The sequence below is a fragment of the Lissotriton vulgaris genome, chromosome 4_1 (genome assembly GCF_964263255.1).
Source record: "Lissotriton vulgaris chromosome 4_1, aLisVul1.2, whole genome shotgun sequence".
Classification (NCBI taxonomy): domain Eukaryota; kingdom Metazoa; phylum Chordata; class Amphibia; order Caudata; family Salamandridae; genus Lissotriton; species Lissotriton vulgaris.
Window position 1 is genome coordinate 1837276938 of NC_141691.1, and position 26719 is coordinate 1837303656.

At 42.7% G+C, this 26719-nt stretch overlaps 1 protein-coding gene across 2 annotated transcripts in view; it reads right to left on the reverse strand.

The window, feature by feature from the left end:
• Positions 1-26719, reverse strand: part of RAD21 (RAD21 cohesin complex component) — a 273785-nt gene that overhangs the window by 147989 nt on the left and 99077 nt on the right. For both annotated transcript variants that reach the window (XM_086966139.1, XM_086966141.1), the window contains exons 2-4: positions 16717-16893; positions 13651-13780; positions 5245-5344 (exon numbers count right to left, since the gene is read on the reverse strand). In XM_086966139.1, coding sequence (XP_086822265.1) covers positions 5245-5344; positions 13651-13780; positions 16717-16860 — 374 coding nt within the window. In that variant the 5' untranslated portion in view covers positions 16861-16893. The remainder of the gene's footprint in view (positions 1-5244; positions 5345-13650; positions 13781-16716; positions 16894-26719) is intronic.

Sequence of the window (26719 nt, forward strand, 5' to 3'; positions counted from 1 at the left end):
TTGTGATGCTGAGGCTCGAGTTAACTTTAACCAGGGTTCACAGTTACATACATGTCGTGTCCCTCTAGAAGGGTGGAATGCTACCCCCGTCGCCAGAATTGGCCAGGGGGTAGTATTCCAATTCGTATGACACCTTACTCGACATGTTTTGATAATGCTATGCCAAAGTTAGCATTTGAACGCGAGGTTCATAATGCACTTAAGAGTATATGGTATAGCGTTATCATGGAACAGCTATTAGGACTTAGTTCCGCAAGCTGCAAACGGGCTCAGCTCATGACAGAGCACCATCTCACATAATTCCAAGCACTCTGCCTTCAGGATTGATAAGGCCTGCCATAGGAGTGACTGGTAGGAATATATGTGTCCATTTTAGGGTTAGATATAGGGATACATATCTAAAGCAAAGGGTGATTACACCACCTTGCCCCAGCTGATTGATCAGCCAGTTGTGTCAGATTTGGATGGCCAGCCAGGGGTGGCATAATACATGCTGCAGCCCCTGGTAGGCCCTGGGTGCACCTATGCCCTGGGTACCTAAGGTACACTGTACAGGGACTGATCAGGTGACTCAGTATCCAATTAGATATGTACCTAGAGTACATGGAACTCATTTTACTGAGAGAGCAGTGGGCCTGGGGTCCTGAATAGCAGGGCCCCAGGTCAACTAAGTCGAAAAACCAGCAAAACACCAGGCAAAAAGTTGGGGGCAACCATAGTCAGATATCCACCTCCCTACAGTCACAACAGTCATTAGAACATGCACAAAGACGCTCAGCAGAGTACCAGTGTCACTCTTGAGGTGGGTGGGACAGCAGTCTCCCTCTTTCGCAGCACCCGTTCTTCTTTCACCATTTCTCAGCTACTTTCCAGCCCCTCTTGTTCCTCGTCTCCGCTAAGTCTATTTTAGCACTGCCACAGATCTGCTGTCCCCTGCCTACCTTCATCTAATTTATGTTGCCTCTTTAGAACCCCTGGCCTCTGTTTCTTTTCCCTTAGTCTCTCTAATGCTCTCTACCCTCTGCTAGTGTTTCAGAAAGGCTACCTTTTCAGACAAGTGTGATTAGAATTGGTGATTCTTAGCACACACACGAGGGATAAAATGAAGCTCCTTTGCAGGTACATGCTATGGTATGATGCTAGTGTCTCGTTTGGTAAATCTCTCAGGAATTTTTAAATTGCTTGTTCTTCTAGTTGCAATTACAAGAGCAAAGGACATCTTGGACTAATTCTCTACTCCAGACGTCTCCTATGCATTAGAAAACCAAAGTGTTCTGATTTGCTACTTCCCACTGTTCTCTGCTGCTCTGTCCATCTTGTGGGTGAAGGACAGGGTCTCCCTTATTAGCTGGGACTAATCATGCATGCTTTATACCCACTTCACGTACTCTATTTGCCTCAATAAAACAGGATCATTGGTGCTGCCCAGCAGCAGTGAAACCAGGAAATATTAAGGTTTTCCTATTTCCTACTACAAATTGGCTGTTTGCCTTCACATGCGACAGAATGTGATAGGCCCTGCAGAAGTCAGGTTGCACAAAAAACTCAGATTTTTTTTTATAAGGGCGTTCTAGCTGAAAAACCTCTTCGCGTGCCAGAAAACTTAAGTGAGATAAGAAAAGCTCTAGGTTTTTCATTTAGCAGCTCAGTATCAGAACGACTACGTCTGATGAAAGGGAAGCTATGAGCCCTTTCAATTTTACGGTCCCAGTCCCAGTTAGAAAGTTCCGGAAAAGCCTTTTTAAATAGTTCCACAATAGAGTTAGGGATCATGTCCTTCCTTTCCCTCTGGAATCTGAAGGATGCGTAGATTATTCCTCCATGCCCGATTTTCACTCGTATGTCTAAAGTCATTAGTTCATTGGTATCACGGACCCAACATGGGTTTATTACTGGACGTAACAACTACGCATATTAATAAGGTGGTGACATTGTTTGATATCGCCCATGTGAAAAAGCGGGATATGGGCTTAATTCTATTGGACGCAGAAAAAGCGTTTGACTGTGTGGAGTGGGCATACCTGTGGGAATTAATGCAGCATCTGGATTTTGGTCAGCGGTTTCTTACTGACCTTCAGATTTTGTACACTTCACCGATCGCCAAAATTGAATCTATGGGATTATCAGAAACCGTGAACATTACCAGGGGTACTCGACAGGGCTGCCCCTGTTCACCATTATTGTTTGCATTCTTTATTAATCCATTTATTGAACAGTTAGGTAATAATGCCTGGATGAAACCCTTTATGGTACAGATTATCCCATATTCTATATTTGCATATGCAGATGATGTTGAAATAACTAATTCAGATCCCTACCTGGCACACCAAGAGATAGAGCGGCTTGCCACAGTATTTGGGCAAGTGTCAGGCTACAAATTAAATACAGCTAAAACGCAAGTGTTAATCTCAGAAACGGTTAATTTGGATGATGTTCGAATCGAAAGAGAAGTAACATACTTCGGCATTAAAATCCGACCATCCTTACAGGAATTAGTTGAAGTCAATTGGGTCACGTTATTACGTAATATTCAGGAATCATTAAATAAGTGGTCACGACTTCACCTCACATTAATTGGTAGATGCAATGTTATTAAGATGAATGTATTAGCCAAGGTATTGTATTAGCCAAGGTATTATATTTGTTCAGAGCGGTACCATTAGAATTTACCACATCCCAACTACAACATTTGCAGTCTATTTGTTCTAAATTTGTGTGGGCACCAGGTAAACCAAGAAGGGCTATTCGATTCCTGACTCTCCCAATTGAAGGCGGGGGATAAGTAATTCCTGACTTTACGTTTTATTTTTATACATGTTTTTTGTTAAAAATGCGGATCTTATTGACTGGAGAAGATATAGGTAATTATGCAGAGGCCCCTTCAATCTTCCAGATTTTGTTGTTAGGACCAAAGGCACGACAATGCTTATTTAAAGAAATAGATGGAAGTTATTTTAAACGAACAAGGTTAAAGGTGTTGTCGGTTTTCAATGTTTGTAAAAAAATATGTAAGTTATGCCAAATTGAGAAATTATCTTGGTATACCCCTATTAATGCTATAAGGCTTCTACCTCCGATTTTCTGAGATGGTGTTGCTGTGGGGTGGCGGGTCAGAGGTATTGTTCAATTGGAAGATTTTGTTGATACGGATGGCTCTGTAATTTCTTTTGTGGATATGTCTAGATTGTGAAACTTGCCTAAGTCACGATTTTTTAAATACATGCAAATTCGCGACTTCATTACACGGAAAAGAATTACATTGGTTCCCAGCATAGTTGTTGCAGCCATTCAACGACAAGTTAAAATTGGGAAAGTCTATAAACTATGGCTATCACATAGAAAAGAGGATTTAGAGAAACAGGACGGTAAATGGTCCACAGTTTTGGGGGTAGATAATTTATCCTTGAAAGATGCTATTTTAATGTGAAGGGAATCTTTACTTTCTGCTAATCTGCATGTGCAATGTTCTAAAACTGTTCTTCATTTGTACTATACGCCGGCATGTATGTCTAAATGGAGAACAGGACAAGATGGTAAATGTTTTTTATGTGGGGGTGATAACGCCGATATGTTATATATTTTTTTCAGGTGTTGGCACCTGACGGAGTTTATTGATAATATAGAATTTCTTTTATGTAGAATCATTGGGATGCCGATAGTTATAACTTGCACAATTATGATTTTGGGTTTGGGGCCTCAATTAGGGAAGGGCACCCCCTTATTTAAACATCGATATTTGATTTTCATTGCCATGACTGTAGCACGGTTGTGTATTGCAGCAGATTGGCTCCATCCTGATCCTCCATCTTTTGAACGCTGGAGGACAAAAGATGTATAATGTATTTAATCTTGTGTTTAGCTTATATTTAGTTAAAGGGGTGAAGAAACGTAAAATTGGTATAAGGGGATTGTTTGCTGAGCATATGCATGTTTGAAGTGATATAAATGGATATATTAATTGTTTTTGTTAAAATATTGTGGAACAATAAAATAAAAAAAATGTATGTGGCCCTGCTTCAGTGCAAAAACAGCACACGCCTTCTGGTGTCACTACTTGTTTCATTCAGGTTTTCAAATAGGTTACCGGCAAGTACCCTCAATATTTTCCGAGAAGCCTAAAATCCTTGGCCAATACTATATGGGTCGAGTCTAGGGTGTCTGCAGAGTTCCGATATTCCTCCACCTCATCCCCTCAGCAGTGGTTGTGAGGGGTCTTAAGGTCCTGCACAAATGGCAATCACTCCCACAGTACAGCCCTTTCACATCTCGATTCAAGATCAGGAGTATTGCGCACCTTTTTTAGGGGGGTGGGGGTCAGCTCTACACACAAGAGTCAACTCCGATCAGATAAGCAATGAGAGGAGTGTGAGATTCTGGCCCTCCAGGCGCCTTATACCCCCTTCTTTCATCCAACCCTCCCTCACGTTTCCGACCAGGCTCTGCACTAAGCTTGTGTGGGAGGAAATTGTGGTCACTCAGCACCCACTTTGCAGCACATGCCCATCCTCCCATCACCTGGCTGATGTTCATTGAGGGCTGGAGTTGGCACTTAGTGCCTCTATCTTGGACAGAAACGTTTTTGCCCTCAGCCACACTCTGCTCCACTTTCAAGGAGAGGAGTCTCTTCAGGGACCTTGTTGTTCAACTGCTGCACTCTGCAGCCTGACCCAACGCATTTGACTGCTCCAGGCCTCTTCACCAACTATCGCTATCCCTGTTGGACCTTCCAGGTTCTTTGCTGCCAGCTGACAATGTGCGTGAGCGGTGGGGTGGTTATAGGATTAAGGGGTGGGATACAGTCATTTTGGACAGTCTCTGCAGCACGGGTCCATCCACTCACCAGGTTGATCCATTCTTGAGATGCTGTGAACACACAACCACTTCCTGCAATCCGGTGCAATCAATTAGCGCCACTGCCTCTTACTGCCTTCTCGTCTATCAATTGTATTCAATATTATACAAAGGACAACTGAAGAGATGGCAATAAATGATTATAAAAAGCAATCATTTCTTGGACTTAGTGTGCTTTTCAGATTCAATATCTCAGCAATAAAACTGGACATTCACTTTGTTTTACTGTTAACAGTGTTTAGTACTGGGTTGGTGTAAATTAATTGCCTATGCAAAGTGATATCAGTAATCATGGTAAACATACTCAGAAATAAAATACAGGCCATCATTTATTCTAAAACAAATCATGTTTCAAGTGATACTTTTACTATAGCAGCCAAGGTAACAGCTTACTCTAGATCAGGTAGTGGCTGGTCAAAATCATGAAACTCCTCAGGAAGTGTGATTGCATTATAAGCAGCTTCTCGGTTCTCTTCCGGTAGATCAACAACACCTAAAAGTAATCAGGAAAAAGATGAATCATAATTCGAAGATTCAAGCATGCCACTGAAAATGTTTCAAGTTGCTCATGAAAATCCTAGAAAGAATCAAGACTGCCAGCATAATGGAAATGGAACACTCAAAAACTCACTTCCTTTCATAATATAATCATGTTGTAAGCCAAACATCAGATTCTCACAAGCAATAAAATCAACAGTACAAATTACTCAACTTATTTCTTTCACTTCTATACTCTGCGTCACTGACTCATGTACATCGAACGAAATTGCACGCTTCAAAAAACAGGTGCAAGGTAAATGGTCCGATGCAAAAACTCCGCTCCAAGTCAACAGGGGAATTACTGTGGTGTATAAGATGGAAAAAAGGCATCAAAGTATCCTAACAAAACTCAATACCTAGAACTCAACCCAGCACAATAGGTCTCCCCAGTACCAACCAGGATCAGGACTTACGAAAGGACACTCCTGCAGCCAGTAGAGCAAAAATCCCTGTTGGTGTGTGTGAAGGGTGAATGCTTCCTCGTTCTTCTATGGCTAGAGAAAGACTAAGACGGGCACACTGAGGCAAGGGACTGAGCACTGCATGTTCGCACTTGTTAAAATGACAGAGTAGGCTATGTTGGGTATTCTCAATCCAGATGATACATTCAGGAGACCTTCAATTTATAAGCCATGCAGATGTTTGTCAACTCACCCAAATTCCAGTTAGTGGCATGAAGCCAGAATGTTCCATCTCCATGTCAGGTGCAACAGAATCTTACAGAAGCCTCCAAGAATGCCACTTTTTCATAAAATTGGTACTGTGGTCATGGTTTCTTATGTGACCAAGCACCCTTGCCTCTATTTTCTATTCCGATGCCTTTACCACCCAGAAGTACTTTTGCTACAGCTTTACAGGAGCCTATATGGACTATTTATCACAGTTCTATCAGGGATCCCAGAAAATCCTTGACTAGAGTAAATTTTTCTTCTGGAGGTGGGGACGCGGAGGAGTCCAGCTAAACGGCAATTGGTAGTGAGATACATAGAGGAAGGTAAGAAAATATGGGGTAGGCAGTAAACCGGGGTGGAAACCTGATTTACGAATAGCAATTTTAAAAATATACCCATCAGACACACGCATCATATGTCAATACAGGTGCATCAACCAGTACAGAGCCCAGGAGCAGGGAGTGGCCAAACGTCACATTATGCTTAGCTCCCATGGAGCACAACTGGTGCAACTGATACCATGGCTAGGTGCAATGAATGGCTAAGTGCAATGATCTGAGCCTATAGTCCAAAGAGAACAAAGGTTATGTGGATTGGTTCTTAGCTTTTAGCTTAATAGACTATCTAAATATCCTGCCCTAGTTAGTAAGGAGTAGTAACTTTCTGGTCAGCCTTTATTCGCTTCTCTCCACCACAACCACCCAGTGAGCTTAAAATTTACTCAAACCCACTTGGAAATACTGCCTTGTCACTGTAGTGAAACATGGCAGCTGAATGTCGGTTGCATATTGCACATATAAGAGAGGGGGACTACTGTCACTTCAAAGCTATGGTAAGCTGACCAACCTGTGATACTCTTTTGAATGCATCTCTGCAGAGGGTAGGCATGCCAGTTAGCCACGTTATCATCGGTGGCCACATGTACACTGGAAGATAAATCTGCTCCAGTTATGTTATTGACTGGTTCGGCTACCCCCAGACACATCGTTATAGAATTCTGGGCTTCTTTAATTAGTTCAGCTTGTTTTATTAACCGTGCTATCATGCTCCTAGAACAAGCAGAAATTACTGTAGCAACAAAGCCTAGAATCAGAAAGTTATAAAATGATGTTGCTAAGACACTTCTGGGTTTTGTTCATACAGTAATTTCACTTACTTTCAACAAGGCAGCCTTGCTCATAGAGGAAAGATTAGATCAGGACTGTGAAAGTGTTTTATAATAAAAAAAACTTATGGGAAATGTCGTGAGTATAATGGGGAAAGGTCAGTGAGAATGGGCAAGGGTGGTATATCCAGTAATTTTGAAGTCCTAATAGCCTCCAGGTACCGGAATATAAAATGCAATGTAAACACCACGTTGGAAATGGCCCTTTCTGCAGGGTCACCCCCGAATTTGTTGCCTTCTTCCTGCTACGTCCCCCCAACCCCCACCCCCCCCCCCTCCCACCCCCCCAAAACCCACTTTTAATTCTTGGTTTAGTTGGCTTTAGGACTTCGGGCACTTCACCACTGCTAACCAATGTAAACGTGCATGTGCTCTTTCCCTAAAACATGGTTTGTTAGGAATATCCATAATTGGCATATTTAAGTTGCTTACAAATACCTAGAGGCCCTGGGCACATGTAGTGCTCTTTACTAAATTAAATACTACTAATGAGCCTGCAGTATTGATTGAGCCACTCACTTAAGTACCCTTTTAAATAGGTCTCAGGCCTGCCACTGCAGGCCTGTGACATTTAAATAGACCACCTCCAATCTTTAGGGTTCATTATAAATCATGTGATGTCTTGCCTTCTTCCTACGCAATTGCTCACGTTCCTGGGGGTTGTGATAAATTCGGTGGAAGTAACCATAAGCCTCCCGTCCAGGAAAATGGTGAAGATTTGTCACGAGAACCGGAAGATCTTACAGAGACTCCAGACATCCCTGTGCAACATTGCCAGGGTGGTGGGGTTGCTCCCAGCCTCCGCGCAGGCCATTTTTCCGGGGACTCTGCATTTTCGGGCCCAACAGAGACTTCAAGCGTCTCACTTACGCAGAGGCTTGACATACACCCAACAGATTGCCACTTTCTGAAGAGGAAAAAGGAGCTCAATTGGTGGCTCTCTCACATGGAGGCGTGGAACGGTTGTGCCATCTTCGGAGCCCTTACGGACCTGGTGATCAAGTCGGACACCAGCGGTTCCGGCTGGGGGGCACGATGTGGAGAGTTCACCACTGGCGGAGGGTGGTCTGCAGAGGACCAAGCATTGCACACAAACTGCCTCGAGTTGATGGCAGGGTCCTTCGCAGTCCGCTGCTGGATCAAGGACAGGGTTCAGTCCTGCATCCTCCTTAAAATGGACAATGTGGCGGCGGTCCCTTACATAAATAACCTAGGCGGGGCGCGATCCAAAGCCCTGGCGGACCTAGCCAAGGAGTTCTGTGAGTATAGTCTGTCGCACTAGTTCTCGACAGCGGAGCATCTTCGGGGGTGTCCAACCAGGAAGCGGACTGACAGTCACGCCATCTCCGGGACTTGAGCATATGAAAACTTTTTCCTCCAATGGCCCATCCCCTGCAGGATCTGTGGGGAGCGTTCGACAACCTTTTTGCATCACGTCTGGACCACCAGCTTCCCCGGTACTTTAGTTGGAGACCGGATCCGGGGGGCGATTGCAATGGAAGCGTTCCTTGAGCATTGGTGGTCTGAACGAGGATCCGTTTTTTCCCACCTTTGCCATGATCATGCGGCTCACAGCACAGTCCAGCGCCAGCAAGCGGAGCTGGTAGTGATCACTCCAGTTTGGTTTCTAGTTCTGATGGAACTTTGTTGGGATTCTCCAATGTCTACGCCTGCACCCTCATCTCCCGAGCGATCATGCGGCCTAACCTCACCCTCTGATCACGAACGTGTCCCTCCCGCTCAATGCATGGCGGATTACCGGGATAGATGGACGGTCCAGAGAATTGAGAAAAGCGGCAGATCTCCTCTCGAGAGCCTGGTTGGACGGCACCAATTAACGGTATAGGTTGGCCTAGGTCTCAATGGAAGAGTTGGTGCTTGCGACATATTCTGGAATGCGTGGGAGCAGACGTTGTCCACGTCCTGAATTTTCTGGCGCAGCTTGCTTCGGAGGGCTTGGCCTACAGGACGATAAATACCTTCCGGTCCACCAAATCAGCTGGTAATGCCTCCATGGCTGCCTATCCAGTGGGAGAAAACCCATTGGTGACAAAACTACTATGCATTATTCACCTTTCCCTTCCTCCGGAACCAAGATACTCAGTCCTCCGGGATGTTAATAAGGTCCTCAACATGTTTCAGCTTGGCCTAGTAACAAATACCTTTCCCGTAAACAGTTTCCGGGCAATATGGCCGTGTTGTTATGCCTGGTGTCTTGCCGAAGGGTCTCGGATGTCAGGGCCTTGGATATTTCGGGGAGGTCCTTTACTCCGGATGGGGTTATCTTCCATGTATCACGGAGGACAAAGTGTCATTTGCGGGTAATTTCCTACCCAGCTTTTCCAGAGATTCCCAAACTGTGTGGCAAGATATATCAAGGCTAGGAAAGCATGACTGGAGTTACGCCCGCATGGAGCGCGCCAGCTGCTCATTGCTCTGAGGAAACCCTTTAGAGCGGTCTCTTCCTCAACCATCACAAGATTGGTTCGTTGGGTTATGCTAGAGGCTGGCATCAACACAAAGTTAATTTATTTATGTATTTTATTTTTAGAGTTTTATATAGCGCGAACTTGAACCGATTAGGTTATCAGAGCGCATTACATAGCACCAGTTCCGTTACATGTTATCAAAGCACTTTACATGGAATCAGTTACGTTACATAAGGAACACATTTCTTTTTGTTCTAGTGAATAGGGTTATCTCTTCACACGGGGGAAGGGATACACCTGGCTATACTCCAACAGTCACACAGGCGACTAGTCGTTAAAGCTATATCTCTATACACAGGGAGGGGATACACATGGATACAATCTAAAAATCACATAGGATACTAGTTAATAGAGTTATCTATTATCTACACAGGAGGGATATGACTGGAAATACTCTAAGGGTCACATAGGAGTGGTAGAGAGTACAAAGGTCCACTGCAAACACTAGTGATAAGAGTCAACTACATACACATAGGAAGGGAAATGACTGGTTAAACTCTAAGAGACGCATAGGGGTGGTATATGGTGTAAGGACTTCAGCGGATACCAAAGCTTAGCATTATTGCAATAGGTCAAAGATGCAGTCACAGCATAGAGGAAGGGTGGGTGGGATGCAAGGTATGGAGGGAAGGGCTAGAGTCCAGCGAAAACTGTCCGAAAACCGCAGCAAAGTGTCATTCAGGATAGCACGCAAGTCGAGAAGTCCAGGAGAGAAGGTGGGAGCCCAGGAGGCGCATCGCCATCTTGGAGAGCTTGCGACCATCAGAGTTCACCAGAGGCACTGTCCTCACAGCGTACCGGACACAGCCACAGGCAGCAGAAGGTGGTGGATCGGTTGTTTGGTGCGCACTCTGGCAGAGGAGCGATGGCCTCGAAAGCTTTCGTGCTAGGGGCCCGCTTGGAGGACATTCTGAAGCGGTCGACTGGTCGTCAGTTTCCACTTTTAAGAGGTTTTACTTTAAACCAGTCTCCTCCATTGCGACCCAAGTGGTGGATAAGCTTTGAACTAGCCTAATCCTCAGCTCCGTGTCCTGCCATAGAATTAAAAAATTCCTAGCTTTCGTAACAGAAAGTTTTAATTCTATTAGAGACTCGGATTAGCCCGCCCGTAGAATGCTTTCAAACCCATCTGGGTTTTGGAGACATACGTAATAATGTAAGTTAAGTTTTTTCCTGCTTTAAGGCTCTGTGTTAGAATGTATGAATTAGTTCCCTGCACGCTGAAGGTAATGACTCCTTTCTTTAGCCATAGGTCTGGAGACATCGAAACAGGAGTAAGGATCTTCCACAGTCTGCTTTATCACAGGAAGAAACAGGAAGCGCTGCAGGACTCTCAGTTATGGAGCCAGGAGACTTCTGATTGGCTAGAAACATTGTCATGGAATGTGTTTTTTCTAAAGACTCATGAGACATTTAGTCTTCAGTGTTTCGGTTTATTTTGCGATGGTTGCAATAGGTCTTGCCTTTAAGTTTAAGCAATCTGGAGTGTTGCTTTGTGTAAATTAATGTCTGTTTGTGACAGGTTGTGTTTTTATGTTGTTAGTATTGTATTTGTTTACTATTTGAAAGCATACTTTAGTAGATAGGAGCAGCATTTTTAGTTCTGAAGGAGAAAGATTAGAATGAGGGCGAACATCGTATAGTGAGTAGTATAACTGATGCAGAAGAAAAATGTGGGGATAGAGTAAATGGGGAGTGTAGGTAGAAAGTATGCTGGAGTTAATGTTTTGTATGTTGGAAAGTGTGGACAGCAGTATAATGAACAATAGAGTAGTAGCGGAGTGTATGGTGTGTTAGGATGTGGTGTGAGATGCAGCAGAATAGATGTGAGTTTGAAGCAAGGTAATTTTATTTTAGTAGCATCAGGTATAATGAAGTATAGAAGTGCAGAAGAGCATTTGTTGTCAGCTATTAAGAGAACACTTCATATAAACATATGCACTATTTAGTACATCTAAAATGCGCCGCACAACTTCCTGGTTTGACTAAACCATAATTCTTTCTAGTTCCCCAAGCATCATTTTCGAAAATAACCCAAAAACATTTCTTAGCGAGATGCTGTTTCGAATATACAGTTCTCAATACTTAAAAAACGTATTTTTACAGTATCATCGGATATGATGCATCTACCATGGTGCTCGCTTTGCTATACATTTACAGAATGACAGCAACTAGCAACCCTCACACAGAGTTCACACTCAAAATGCTATTTTTTTTCTTGGTGAACAAAAGATTTTCAGCTGAACGATTACTGCATGATAATTGAATCCATGCTGTGTAAGCAGGAAGCTCCTTTTACACCAGTAAAAACAAACTTTGGGGCGCAGATTAGAAGAAAAGTAATCGTAGAAGCGCTGAAAATCACATAAGCAGACCAGAGGAAGTAAAGTGGTATTTTTGACACAAAGATTAAGTGTTGTCAATTTCGAGCGAGATCTAATGGCAATGCGCAGTCTTGGCTAGTAGCTGCCCTAGCACAGACAGGTAGGACCGATACAGAAATAAAGCCGGCGTAGAAAAGAGAGGGTCTGCAACTAGCAATGAAGTCAAAAGCACCAAGTGCCTCCACACCAGTCCAAGCCCGCTGTTGGACCATGGGCTAAAAGGAACCACAGCAAGCAAGGAGCTGGCAGGCTCAGCTTTGGGAGAGACTGCCCAATTGTGCAAGCACACTACTAGTTCCTATCCCGCAACACAAGCAATATAAAAGTCACGCACCTCTCTGTAAGGGTCAATCCGACTGGCAGATACGGATTCTTCTCTCGGGATCTAGCGCTACGAAGCATAGGCTCACACTATCTTTTCTCTGACACAGAACGTTTGAGTCCTTAATAGAATTTAAACTTTTGTTATAAAAGCTAGCACATTTTTTATTCCACTACTCATTCACCGAAACTGTTCACATTATTCCAGCGTGGCATATCTTGCACATCGGTTTGAGGATTTTTAAGAACCGTATGTGACTTAGCCAACATCTCACTTCTATGATATACTACACTCAACATCTTTGTAACTACACTCCAGCAAAGGGACCCGGAGAACAATGAAAATCGAAGCACTTTGCAGCTGTCATGAGTATGAAGTGCTTATAAGCCTGCTCCAATCAAATGTAGTACTCTAACATTTGCTGCAAGAAGATTGCCAAAAGAATACTTAAAAGACCAAATCAAATGTGTACAAGTTTCAAAAGAACAGTAGAAATGATTAATAGTTACACCATCTGGGAAATCAAAATACATTTGAGCCCTTCAGTGACAACTTAGAGGATGGTCTGAGCAAACACAAAAACTGATCTCAAACTGATTAATGTTGCATTTAAATAGAATAAGTGGGGCACATGAAGATATTACAGGGCACTGATAAACCCTCAACATATTTTGGCCAATTTATGAAAATGATAAAGGCTCAATAAAACTTAGGTCCTGTCCTTATTTAGGCACGTCATTATTTGTGAGAGACTGACCAGGATGAAACCAACTTCAGCTGGGACAAACAAGAGTAGGTCCTTTACAATGTAGCCTCTCAATCTTATCTGAATAATGGTAGCCTTCAGTCTCATGCAACCTGAACTAGCAGTTACCTGATTAGAGCGGTTAACAGCAAGGGCTTTCCTAATATTACTATTGTAGTATTCCGACAAGCAGAAACGTGTACTGATCGGAATCACCACAAATCGCAATAGGTTTACAGTATATTGTTAATAGAAAGGATTCGGAGAAAACAGTAAAAAAAAAAAACTCCTACATAAAAAGCCTGTTCAAGAATTCAGCCACCAAACTAGACTTTTTGGAAACAAATATTTGCTCATAGTTTAGCTATTAAGTATTAATATGTAGGGTACATTTCAACAGTAATATGACAACACTTTAAAACAGAAATAAGTACAAGAAGGACATTTTATTTACATATTATAATAGTAATCTTACAACTATACCTGGACGAAAAGCCATCTTGATCTTAATAAAAGCTTCATTACAATCTGCCAGAAGATATTTCGCTTTTCTGTGATAAATTCGTACTACTCCCAGTAAAAGATGTCCGGACGTCCGCAGTGCCATCTTCACCTAAGAAATCATTGTAAAGACCATACACATTCCGTTAAAAACGTATACCCTCCAGGGATAGTCAAAAAAGTTTGTTTTATTTAACACCCAATGTCAAAATGAGGCATAGCTCAGCTCATTCAGATTACAAACAACAAGTTACTCAAACAGGTGCTCATCTTCATGGGTCTCTTGCCTCTCCTTCAAAGCTACGAAAGCAAAGTAGTGGAAAGGGAGGGAGGGTTTGCTTGTGGGAATGAAACACAGAAGAGTAGCTGGTGGGCTTGAGGAAGACTGATTGGTAAAGCAAAGGCCATTGCAGAAGTGACCATGAAGGTAAGTGACTATATCATGAAGGGATCACATTCTAGTGGTTAGTGTCAGGCCACACAACCAGCTATATATACATGAAAAGGCGGAGATTGAGTGGAAAAGTGATACTGTTGGGCTGGGAAGGCATAGAGTTGGGCAGGACAATCAAAATTGAAGGAGAAGACACATGAGTGGGGATCAAAATGGTCAGGACACAACTGGGAAGGGAAAGCTAGTTGGCCCTAAGAGTTATTGATAGGCCAATGAAATGAGGGAGGAAGTGCAGACCGGCTGGTCCGAGATGGGCAGGACTGACAGGAATATTTAGATTTAATGAAGATGCCTTTTGACATTGCTCTGTGTTGGCTACTTTTCTTAAAACCCAGGTCGTGGCCTTCACCTCATTTCGCTCCAAGCCTACTAATCTCAAATACGGAATATCCCAGGGATAATCATTAAGCCCCACCCTATTCAACGTCTGACACTCTACTGATACCCTTGGTAAGTTCATTTGGCTTGCATATAGTGTCATAAGCAGAGGATAACCAATTCATTTCCATCTATAATAATCTAGCACAGGTTCAATCTAATTTTCCCTCATGATGGAGTACAGTATCTTGCTAGATGAAATAACATTATTGAAATTAACAGTGAAAAATACGAAAACATTGCTTTTTGGTCAACAATCAATTGAATGGAACTTCTCTTCATGGTCCAATGAATTTGGTCCTCTGCCTTCACAAGTTGATTCCGTAAAAAAAAAAAAAATCAACTAAATAAACCTCATGTTTTATGTTCGGTCATAAATATTCTCAAAACAGATTATTCAGGTCACGGTCTGTTTCGCTGATGAGAATATTAATGGGGGTGTTCCCATTTAGTTCCTAGTCCTTCTAAAAAATATCTTGGTTCAATCTCTTCACTTTGTACCTAGATTTTGGCAATTTTTGTAACTTGTCACTTTGTGCTATCTTCTTAACAGTTTCTTGGTTGCACAGCCACCTGCAGCTGGTCTGATTTTGAATGCCCAATGCACATTTTCCAGCTCCAAGAAAGAGGCCAAATTCTACACTGCCACGTGTTCTCTCAGGAATAGGTCCACATATTTCACAATACTTTTTTCTCTTATAGAGCAGGACGTATTAGCATACTGTTGAAACAAACAAGTCAGAACAAACTGTCACAATTTAAGGTTGAAGTAGCAAGGCGCTTCGTTCAAAATAGGCTGTCAGAGCAGAAAACAGCTGCATTGGTTACGATCAATTCAAATGTATATTTCACTTGCAGCTTGCTGTCCCTTCAACCTTTCATTGGAGACATGGATAGACCTTTGCAAAGAACAGTGAATGAAGGGGCCAGCCAGGAGCAAGCTGCAGAGAAAGCTAATAAGGGTCACGTCGTCAATGCTCTATGTTTAGAAGTCCCTGAACTCTGGTCTGTGCTGGAGACCAACTACAGTTATGCAGGAGGAAGATCCCCCACTAGTGGGACCTTGTCACTAATTTCCAGCTGCGATACCTGTGATAATAGAAAGTTATGAAAAGGGGATGGCCGTTGCTCAACCCGGTGGAGCCTTACTTTACATTTATTAAGCAACATGTCGAGCAAGAACCATCAGTAAAGTCCTAAATGAAAATAAAATAAGAATATTTTATGGATGGGTGCTGCAGTGACATGCCAAGTGTGCTAGGCAGGTAAACACCAACAGCAGCTGGCTTAATCCTGACTTCAGGATGCATTTGTGACTCGCTGCATTGGATCTATTCTTTACCTTTGTATTAGTGTACCATCTGCCGAACACCGTCGCAATCTGAGCATGACAATATACAAGGGTACAATCTCTGAAAGGCTTGTCGTGCTTAGGATAATCGGTTCTTGCATCCTGGTCTGTACAAAATGCACATGCTCACAACAGCTTAGCTTCCTCATGTTAGGACGAGGAAGCTGAAGTGAGGCAGTCCCTGGTCAGTGAAGAAGTACACACTACTTGGTAGCCTCTGGAGATATCACCATACAATGAGATCTCAAACATTTTCTATAAAAGCTACTTAATGTTCAGTATATACCACATAAATTATCAGTGCTACAAAGGTGACCACTTTATTCAAGACCCCATTAGAGGCTTTTGCATGCACGGCTACTGTTGGGTTTGGTCCTTTATGCAGGGTCATCGCACGACTTCTTGCCTTCCTCTTCCTATTTTTTGCTGAATATGATTTTTGTGGCTTAGGCACTTCACCACTACTAACCAGTGCTAAAGTGTATGTGCTCACTCCTTAAAACATGATAACATTGGCTTGTCCTCAATTGGTATATTTAATTACCGGTAAGTCCAAGTAAAGTGGCATTACGTGTAGCCAGGACCTGGAAATTAGGTACTACTAGTGGCCTGCAGCACTTATTGTGCCACTCAATTAAGTAGTCATATAAACATGCCTCACGCCTGCCAATGCAGCCTGTGTGCGCAGTTTTAAACTGCCAGGATGATCTGGCAAAAAAAAAAAAAAAACCCTTCTGCCAAGCCCAAACCTTCTGTTTAATCCATACAAGTTACCCCTACAATAGGCCATGGACAGCACAAATGGCAGGGTACAGTGCAATTAAAAAGTGGTCAACAAATGTGTTTGCACCTTTGGGATACGTACCTTTGGCGAAATGATGCTTTCAACGCTGCTCTCCAAATTACACTCAAAAACATGGGCCTTGGTTAGCTTTTTATCCCAGTGGGCCGCTAGCCAGATTTTGGCTAGCGGCCCTCGCTTGCTCAGGACAAAGTGGGCGTAGAACATTGTCCCAGCAGCCTAGGAACACACAAGGAACACCTAGAAAATAAAATAAATTATGTTAGAGATTAAGTTGAGCTTATGTCTCATTATTGGCAAAAAATAAATGTGACACCAATAAAATAATGCAGAATTAGGATTTAATGTCATCAGGTCCAACAATAAACGTTTTCAAACTTCTTCAAACTTCTAAATGAGTCACCTTGGCAGGAAGTCAGAAAGTAGAAAAACCCAGATAAACTGGCCAACTGGAATATACTAAAAGGCGAGATATCAAAAACATTAAGTGGGAAATGCTGCTTTGGGTCCGTTCTCTTTTTTTATTAGTTCAAAGGTAAGTTTATTAAAAGGAATACAAGGTAATAATACAGAATAGGAACATAGTATTATAAGGGAAAACAATAAGGGGGTGAGAAGAAGAAAAAAAAAAGGTCCGTTCTCTTTAAGAGGGGGTGATCTATACATTTAGACAATGAAATGATATGGTGTTAACTCCCATAAACAGTGCCAAATTTTCATATTACTAAGAATACGTAAATTAGTTACATTTAGAATAAGTGTATGTAGATATGTGTCTCATAGAAATCTGGCATTTTTGGGGGAATCTGGGCCTATGCTGGACATACCAGGCTTGCAGTGTATTAAGTGAGTAATTGATGATCAAAATAAATGGCACAGTTATCCCAGAAAAGGGAGCGGTGACGTTAATAGGTTACAGGAAGACAAAATGCCTACATAAGCACAAGACGATCAGTAGCAGAGGGACTATACAGGAAAGTAACATGAAGGTAAGCACTGTGGGGCGAGAATGACGTATGCTGTGCATTTTTATTTAAGACTTTCAGTAACATTTTTACAGATCCAGACATAAATCCATTTACTTGTCGGTCAGTCTGCACTTATTTTAAAAAATAGAAAACAGCTCTTCTAGCATCCTAGTAGGCTGACCGCATTCAGGTGCCACACAGATGACAAGACCCTCTTCCCCAACAAGTGTTTCCACCTTGCTCATGAATTATTGAACCACCATGCTCTCAGGTGCTGGTCCATAACGGGCAGGACTAGGACATCTAGCTAAAGGCAGACTTGCTGAAGAATCAAAGTACGGCTCTGTAAGGGTCCATCAAAGCTGTGTTACAGTGCAGCAAGGGTTCTGAAGTATGTTTGTTGTTTCAATAGCGACTACTAGGACACTAGTTGCACACTGAAAAGCAGGGATATATATATATCGGCTCCATCCTTAGATTGTTTTGCCATAGTATGGTTAGATGGAGTAGTATGATCGAATACAGAAATGCCCATGTAAGTGTATCTAAATAAGATAGTGTTGGAACAGACAGGTTTCCGGGGAGGCTGGGAGGGCATGTACCACTCTGCAGCCCTCTATGCCAAGAACAGATGCATACTGGTAAGTAGGATATTCCGTTCGAGGCATATGGGCTGCAGATGGTACATTTATGAATAGACTATACAGCAGTTACCTCCCTAGCGGTGGTCACCAGTGTCTGTTGCAACAGTTTGAAATGAAGTTTTTAGTACAGCTTGGCCCACTCTAGCCTATTGTGTCGCCTGCACATCTACACAGTAGTGTTTTGTGAAGGTATGCGGTGTAACCCAGGTTGCTGCTTTGCATATCTCATCTAGAGGAATGTTTCCTAAGAATGCCATAGATGCCCCTAGTTTACGTGTAGAGTGAGCTCTAGGAGGAACAGTTAATGTCCTCTTTGCTTTTATGTAACATATTTGTATACATTTTACAATCCACCTGGCAATGCCTGCTTTAGAGATAGGATTGCCCTTATGTGTTGGAGAAAACGCTACAAATAGTGGTTTGGTTTTTCTGAAAGTTTGTGTTCTTTCTATGTAGTACAATATTGCCCTACTGACAACTAATGTATGTATGGCCCTTTCTGCTACCGTCTGTGGTTTTGGAAAGAAGACTGGTAGTTCCACTGGTTGATTGATGTGGAATGCGGAAATTACTTTAGGGAAGAATTTTGGGTTTGTTCTAAGAACCACTTTATTTTGGTGTAAGAATGGTTCTTGTATTGTAAATGCCTGTATTTCACTTACTCTTCTTAGTGAAGTAATGGCTATAAGAAAGGCTACCTTCCATGTAAGGAATTGTATTTCACACCTATGCATAGGTTCGAAAGGCGGTCTGGTGAGTACTATGTTGAGATTCCAGACCGGGGAAGGCGGTAGTCTTGGTGGAATGACTCTTGAGGCCTTCCATGAAAGCTTTTATTGCTGGCACTTTAAATAGGGATAGATGTTGCCTGTTTTGTAGGTACGCTGCTATAGCTGCAAGATGTACTCTAATAGATGTGTAAGCAAGGTTACATTGCTTTAAGTGTAGTAAATAGCAAATCTCCTTAGTGGATGCGTCCAGAGGGTTGATGTTGTTACTGTTACAGTATATAGCATGCTCTGGTGGTAGGACGTCTTGCTTGCTTAATGATTTTCATACAGTTTGGAGGTAAATTTAAGTATCCAAATTCTATGACCTCTGGAGCCAGATCGCTAGGTTCAATTGTTTGGGATCTGGGTGCATTATTTCTCCATGGTTCTGTGTAAGGTGCATGGGTAATATTTCGAACTTTTGATTTGGCACCTGTGAGAGTTGCAGTAGCGCGGTGAACCACGGTTGTCGTGCCCACGCGGGTGCTACTAGTATCATTGTCATTGAATGTTGTTGCAGTTTTCGAACCACTAATGGAATTAGTGGGAGAGGGGGAAAAGCGTATGCAAATTTGTTGGACCAATTTATCGATAACGCATTGCCCTGCGACAGGTGGTGTGGGTACCTGGATGCGAAGTTTTGGTATTTTGCGTTCTGATGAATGGCAAATAGATCTATCTCTGGTTGTACCCATCTTTGGAAGAATGGCTGCAGTATTTGGTCGTGCAGTTCCCATTTGTGTATTTGTTCTGACTCTCTGCTTAAGATGTCTGCTATCTGATTTTGAACTCCAGATAGATCTTTTGAGGAATGGCCCATCTCCAAATGTCGTGCGCTAGTCTGGATAGTTGGAGAGAGTGTGCCCCCCCCCTGTTTTTGAATATAATACATCGATGTCATGTCTGTTCTGACCAGGACTACTTTGTTGAGAATGTATACAAACTAACAGAGAGGCAACAATATACAATGAGGTACATATATTAAGTATTTTCAGGAGAATGTTCATCAATGTTCACACAAAAGAGAGAGTAATGATCCTTCAAGTGATTCTTCAATTTTTATTTCAATCTTCAAACATAATCTTGACAGAGATGACAGCCAACGCGTTTCGCCCAAATCGGGCTTCCTCAGGGCAAAATGATTTTATGAGTATCAAAGTAACTTCAATATGATGTCACCATGAGGACAAACCTAATTCTTCGGTATTGAATTAGAAGCGGTCTATGAGTAAAATGATCCATGCGTTTTCTATTCAGTGATGGATGCCAGTAAGCATTATACATGAACACGGCACTGATGCAGGAGAGACTTTTTCTTTACAAATCGATTTTTCTCCAATTCATATAGTGGTCAGGTCTGAACAGGTAATACATGGGTTTCCGGGTGGACACTATAATAGTGTCACTGGATAAAATGAGTTAAGTCGCAAGGCGCGAGACAGCCATCCAACACCCGGTTAAGACCCTTCGTGAAGGTAGGTCAGGTAAAGAAATCCGCGCGAAACGTTTTCCACCTCTCACACTTAGAGAAACACCTTAGTGAGTGTAACACATAGCCTGAATTACACTCCTTTTTATCCTGCACTACACTATTTTAAAAAGGTCCTGAGGAAAGCCAGATTTAGTTTAAGGCACTGGCTGAAATATGTCGACCAACTGATGGATCTAGGAGGCAGTAACTCGCCTCCCTTCAACATCCCCAAGCCTTATTTTAACTGCCGACGGGGGCCCAGTTATTAAAATTTAATTTACCCTCTGGTACTGGGACCCTTGCCAAGCAGTTTTAACTCACACTTCACTTTACACCTCCCACTGCACTCTCAGTAAAATACCAGCTCCGCTGTAATCAGGCGTCGCAGCACACCCAGGACACATTAGGTGTCACTGAGTGGGCCCGATGATGAATCATGCCACAGACCAGGTTGGTGGGTGAGGGCTTCGTGAACTCACTAACGAGGTGCCCATGACAAATCTAATCAGAGTCCTAACAATATCGGTCATATTTAAGCTAGTCTCTTTTGATAACACAAACTACGGGGACTCGGACTAGCTTTCTAGTCCTCTCTCTCTCTCTCTCGTGATACACGCATCTACAAAAATGAACCATTGCTGGATTTTGATTACTTTTCAGAAATCTACAGCTCTACAGGATCACCCATGTGTTTTAGAGTGGCTTCCACCACAAAGGGAAAGTAGGTTGAAAGCACCAAAAAATAAGTAAAACGGAGAGCCTCTTTGAAAAATGCCATACTTTTTTTTTTTTTAAATGTAAATGTCTTTTTGTTTCAGCCAGGAAAATGTTGCTAATGCCATTTTGAGAGAAAAAATTGACCTTTTTTGCAGAGCACTTTTTCCCTATTTTCCCCCCAAACACCTCAAAATGTAGCTATACTTGTTGCCCTATTTTCTTGGTCCCTACAGAGGGAATCAATTCAAAGATGGTCTTTCAAGTTTGATTCTTATTAAATAATATCTGATGTGGACTTACAAATAGTTTACCGTAGTCAGTTAAATAATAAACAATGCCATCAGAAAACACTAATTATTGCATACAGGCCTAAACAAAGATTTGGCAACTGCATTGCTCTCCCCATAGGAATTGCAGATTTTAAAGCTTAAGTAACTTTTCTGTCATTTTCCATATATAAAATACTTACAAGCATTTGCATACAATATTTAGAATTGTAATCACAGTGGATTATGCTAATGTAAATCACTTTACTATCCGCTGAAATGCATTCACCGCTGTGTATCTGAAATTTCATTACTGAAACAGTTTTTCAGCACAGCACAATTAAGGTGACCCTCAAAAAGTTTGGCACTTAAAACGCAGGCATTCAAACAAACAAATACCAAGGCCATCACATACAAATAAACTTCCATGACATGCCTTGGAACAAACTCAAAAAGCTCAGTCACCTCACATAACTTGCACTTAGTCTGACACTGCAGCGAAACAAAGGCCAACACTGTTAAACCAATGACAATCTCAACTACCATAATCTAAATAGCATAACAAAGTGCATAGGTATTTTATAAGAAATCATACCATACTTCTGTGCCTTTACTTAATCTGGCACAGACCATACAAAAACTGAAATTCGATGTGCATCCAATCAGGGGGCACCTCTAAGGCAAACCCATCCGGACCAGGAGAAGATGCTGCTGGATTCACTAAGACTCCAGGGCCCTGCACAATCTAAGTTGCACAAACCCAGAAAATAATGTCATCAGGGGGGATTTTGATTTTTTTATGTTGACCCGGGAGGGAAAGCTAACAGATTATTCCAGCTCAGCAAAATTAAGTAAGGATGGTCATGAGTCTTCATAAAACTGATGGGCCGACCCATACTTCAAGGTACACAATTGATAATATTCTTTGTTCTAATTTTTTTTTTGTGGAACAATGCTCCCGAATGATCTGACAAATCACTTCTCTATCCAATTTTCAAGAAAGAACCCCAGTCATTTCTAGTTTGGGGTAAGATTAATATTAATAAGTGGAGCACCTCAGTAAATGTTGGAATACATCTGAAACAAGTCTAATAAGAAAACAGGGAATCAACAAAGACAACCACTGGTTTACTAAGGATCTCGGTGCCAAAAGACAAGATTAAGAAGAATGAAAGGATCTGGCAGAGAATGATGAAAAGGATCGTAAAAATATTAAAGTTGAAGTCAACTGTTATGAACAGGAATTTATGGGGCAAAAGCATGCTTTTTCTTCAAGGTTTATCAATGACAGAAAATTGACCAAAAATGTTTCATGCGATATAGAAACTGAATAGACCAGAATGCTTGACACCTTCTGCGCCGAAAACAACTGTGCTGCATGTCTGCAAAAAGCTTGCTACAAAATAACTAGTGTATTATAAAGAAAGAGCATCAGAAACTAGAATATTCACCCTAATCACGCAGGCATGGAAAGCCAGATTGCAACATGCAGCCTTCCTTTGGTCTCTGAATATGAAATAGAAACTTTACCTGAACAGAAATGAGCCTAAGATTACATATTTGAGGGAAACCTAGGTATGGCCTTGAGGTCCTTGAAGGCCAACATGGGGTTTTGGAAGGGACTTCCACCATCTCTGGCAGGGAGAGTGGCCCTCCTAAAGATGGTGGTGTTACCAACACTATTACTTCTTTTAGACACTTCCACTATGAATACCCGAGAAATGGCATGCAGACTTACAATCCATAGTTACATCCTTTCAGCGGAGCACGGGTCGGAGACGGATTGCCCTTAGAACAATGCAGCGTTCAACGCAGGAGGGAGGACTGGCAGTCCCTGATTTTGAGCAATACTACTTAGCGGCCCAATTACAGTGGATGGTGAGATGGATAGGAGACCTTCAATCCCAGGCCTGAGAGGTAGATCCACTTACTCCAGACTTAGGAACATTATGGAAGCTACTATTGGCTAGGGATAGAGATACACCTGAGTACTGATGCGATACCACTGGTCAGACGCTGTTAGAGACTAGCTCTCCGTAAGAAAGACCAGATTTCCAAACTCGCGTGACCTACCCATACTCAGGGTGCTTCCTCGTGGAGCATCTTGGGTGAGCCTTGAGGACTGGGAAGTGGCAGGGGCGACAAGAATAGAAGACCTGTATAGTGGGAGGAAACTTGTGCCATATGAGGACTTTAAGGAGGAGTATGAACTGCCCCAGGGTTATTTTTTTTACTACATGCGGCTATTAGAGGGCATTGGGAACTGCTAAGCGCCCACCGCATGCTACTTGAGTGTGCTTGGGCACTGTGGGGGTGGTAGAATTAAAGCAGTCACATGCCTACACGGTGCCCTAAGTAGAGATACGACAACCACTGACTAAGCTGAACTGAGGACATCAAAAAGTCTCACCTGGAAGGTGACTGAAATTATCCCATCGGTGAGACTCTAAAGACATCTCTGATTTTTTTGATACAAAAATAATGAAAGTCTATGATACCTTCACGGACACCGAGCCCACAGTTATGGCGGACTTGGAAAATACTGAGCCACCCTCCCCTTCCTTAACTCAATTTCATCCCATCACCCTCGCTGAGGCACTGAGAGAAATACAAAAATGCAAATTAGGGGCCCCTGATGACCCCTGTCCACCTAAGCTTTGGAAAATGATGTCGGACGCAATTGTAGTACCACTCCTACATATATGGAACACGTCCATCGAAACCGGCACGTTCCCAGATTGCTGGAAACATGCCACATTTCTCCCTTTGAAAAAAAGCCCAATGGTGCTTCTGACGACCTGAGTAATCTCCGCCCCATTTCCCTACTAGCAGCCCCAGGAAAAATGCTCGAAAAGTTGATCCAACGTCAACTGAACAGCTTTATCGAGGAAAAAGGAGCTTTACATGAAACACAGTCAGGTTTCAGGGCCGGCTTTAGCACAGAGACGGCCCTCATCGAGGTTGCTGAGTCGATCAGGTGGTCCTTAGATTCAGGAGCATCTGCTATGCTGGTGCTCCTGGATCTATCAGCCGCATTTGATACGGTGGATCACGGCAGACTGCTGCTACGGCTGAAGGAAAAGGCCTGGAAGACAAGGCACTGAGCTGGCTCCACTCCTATCTCTCAGAACGTTCCCAGAAAGTGGCTTTGGGCACCTTCTCCTCTAAGCCAATACGCCTTTGGTGTGGTGTCCCTCAAGGGTCGGCACTCAGCCCGCTACTTTTTAATGTGTATTTAGCCCCACTTTTTACCTTGATTGCCAAATGGGGGGTCAAGGCGATTTCGTATGCAGATGATACGCAATTAGTCTTCCCCTATGCGGAGGTGTCGGAGGCAGTTTTTAGTAAAATAAGGGGCTGTGTTCGAGATGTGGCCAGCTGGATGAATGCAAACAAATTAAAATTGAATGCAAGCAAGACGGAGGGATTATTCTTTGGAAAAAATACACATCCTCCCCCCGACCTGTGATGGCCTCCTGAAATGGGTCCAGCACCATCCCCCGGAACCAATGCGAAGAATTTGGGAGTAAGATGGGACGAGAATCTCTTTTTCCTCTCACATACAGCAGGTCACTACTGGATGTCTTCACAAACTCCGAAACCTCTGAAAATTCCTTTCCTTTCTACCAGTTGAGTGTCGCAAAATGGTAGTCCATGCGACAGTTACATCCAGACTGGACTACTCAAACGGCCTCTACCTTGGTCTGCCTAAATATCTGGTGCAACGCCTGCAGATCGTGCAGAATGCGGCTGCGAGACTGATAAAGCATATTCCTTTCAGACATCATGTCTCTCCGCATCTGCGCGAACTGCATTGGCTCCCAGTGCCGAGCAGAATAAAATTCAAAGTTCTCAACCTGGCGTTTAGAGCACTAAAAGGGACTTGCCCTAACTATTTAAAATTCAGACTTCCCCGTTACCATCAGGAGCGACATCTGCGATCTAACTCCTTGCTTCATTAAATCGTCCCACAAGTTAAAAAAGCCAGACTTGGGGGCAGGTCCTTCTCTGCTGGCACGGCGAAACTCTGGAACGCCTTGCCCTTTGCCATCCAATCTGCTACGACAGAGGCTAGCTTTAGGAAGCTCCTAAAGACCTGGCTCTTTATGCAGAAAACCTAAGAAATTGACCATGCTACTTGCTTTTCTGCTGAAGTACTCTTTCAGCGCCGGGACACCTCCTCGAGAGGTAGCTGTTCGCGCTTTACAAGTATCAGTATTATTATTATTAGAGTAATAGGCAACCAGCGACGAGAGGGTACTTTTTCAAAACACCAAGAGCTACAATGCATTGGAGAGAGCTCTGGAGGCCTTAGTCAATAATATGAAGGAGCCTGAATTTACATCAGGGGAGACAATTCCAGTAGGAGAGTGCCCATAGAGAAGCCTGGAACCTCGAGCAGGGAGAAAGGAGGAAATTGGGCCCTAATGAGGAGATATGGACACACTGCTGCACCCTTGAGGTGATACGGAAGGGGAAGATTGCTAGGCAATGGGCGCGGGAGAAACCATTCGGGCTAAAATCAACCTATAGTCTTATGACTTTTTTTGTAAAGGATGGCTGCTAGAGGTCTGCAAGGGGGGGAGGGAGAAGGGGAGTTGGGTTCTAAGATAGATAAGGGGAAGTGTATTGGAAACGGTAATCTGTGAAGATCATATTTGTAGATCGGACTCAAGCAATGGCTGATATGATGTAATCATACTGTTGAAATGATTATGGAAATGTAATGGACACTACATGTGTCACCTGAAACTCCAATAAAATGTTTAAAATACAAAATAAACAGAAATTAGGCTCACCAACAGATATTTGCCCCACTAACAGCTTGATAAAAATACTGAGGTCCACAGTGCCAGCTTTTACTTTTAACACTTCATTCTCATGGGGAGTAGTGTCTACTAGTTGGAAAGCATCAGTGGTAAAGCTTCTTATTAAGAAACCCAATTTGGACCATTCCCTCCAAAACTTGCAATTAGAGGTCTCAATTCAAGTAACCAGTTTTGGTAAAAGGAGAAAAGCTAGTAACCCAGAGGCTCTATACTCTCCTAGAAAATTATCAAATATTATAAGATATTGAAATAGGGATTAGCCCAATCATTGGGACAGAGACCAATTTGGTATCTACCTCAAATCAAACAAGATCAGATTTGAACGGTGGCATTCCAGTCTTCATCGAGATGCTTCTGCTTTCAGCTGCCTTTAAAACAGTGGATAATTCCATCTTTATCAA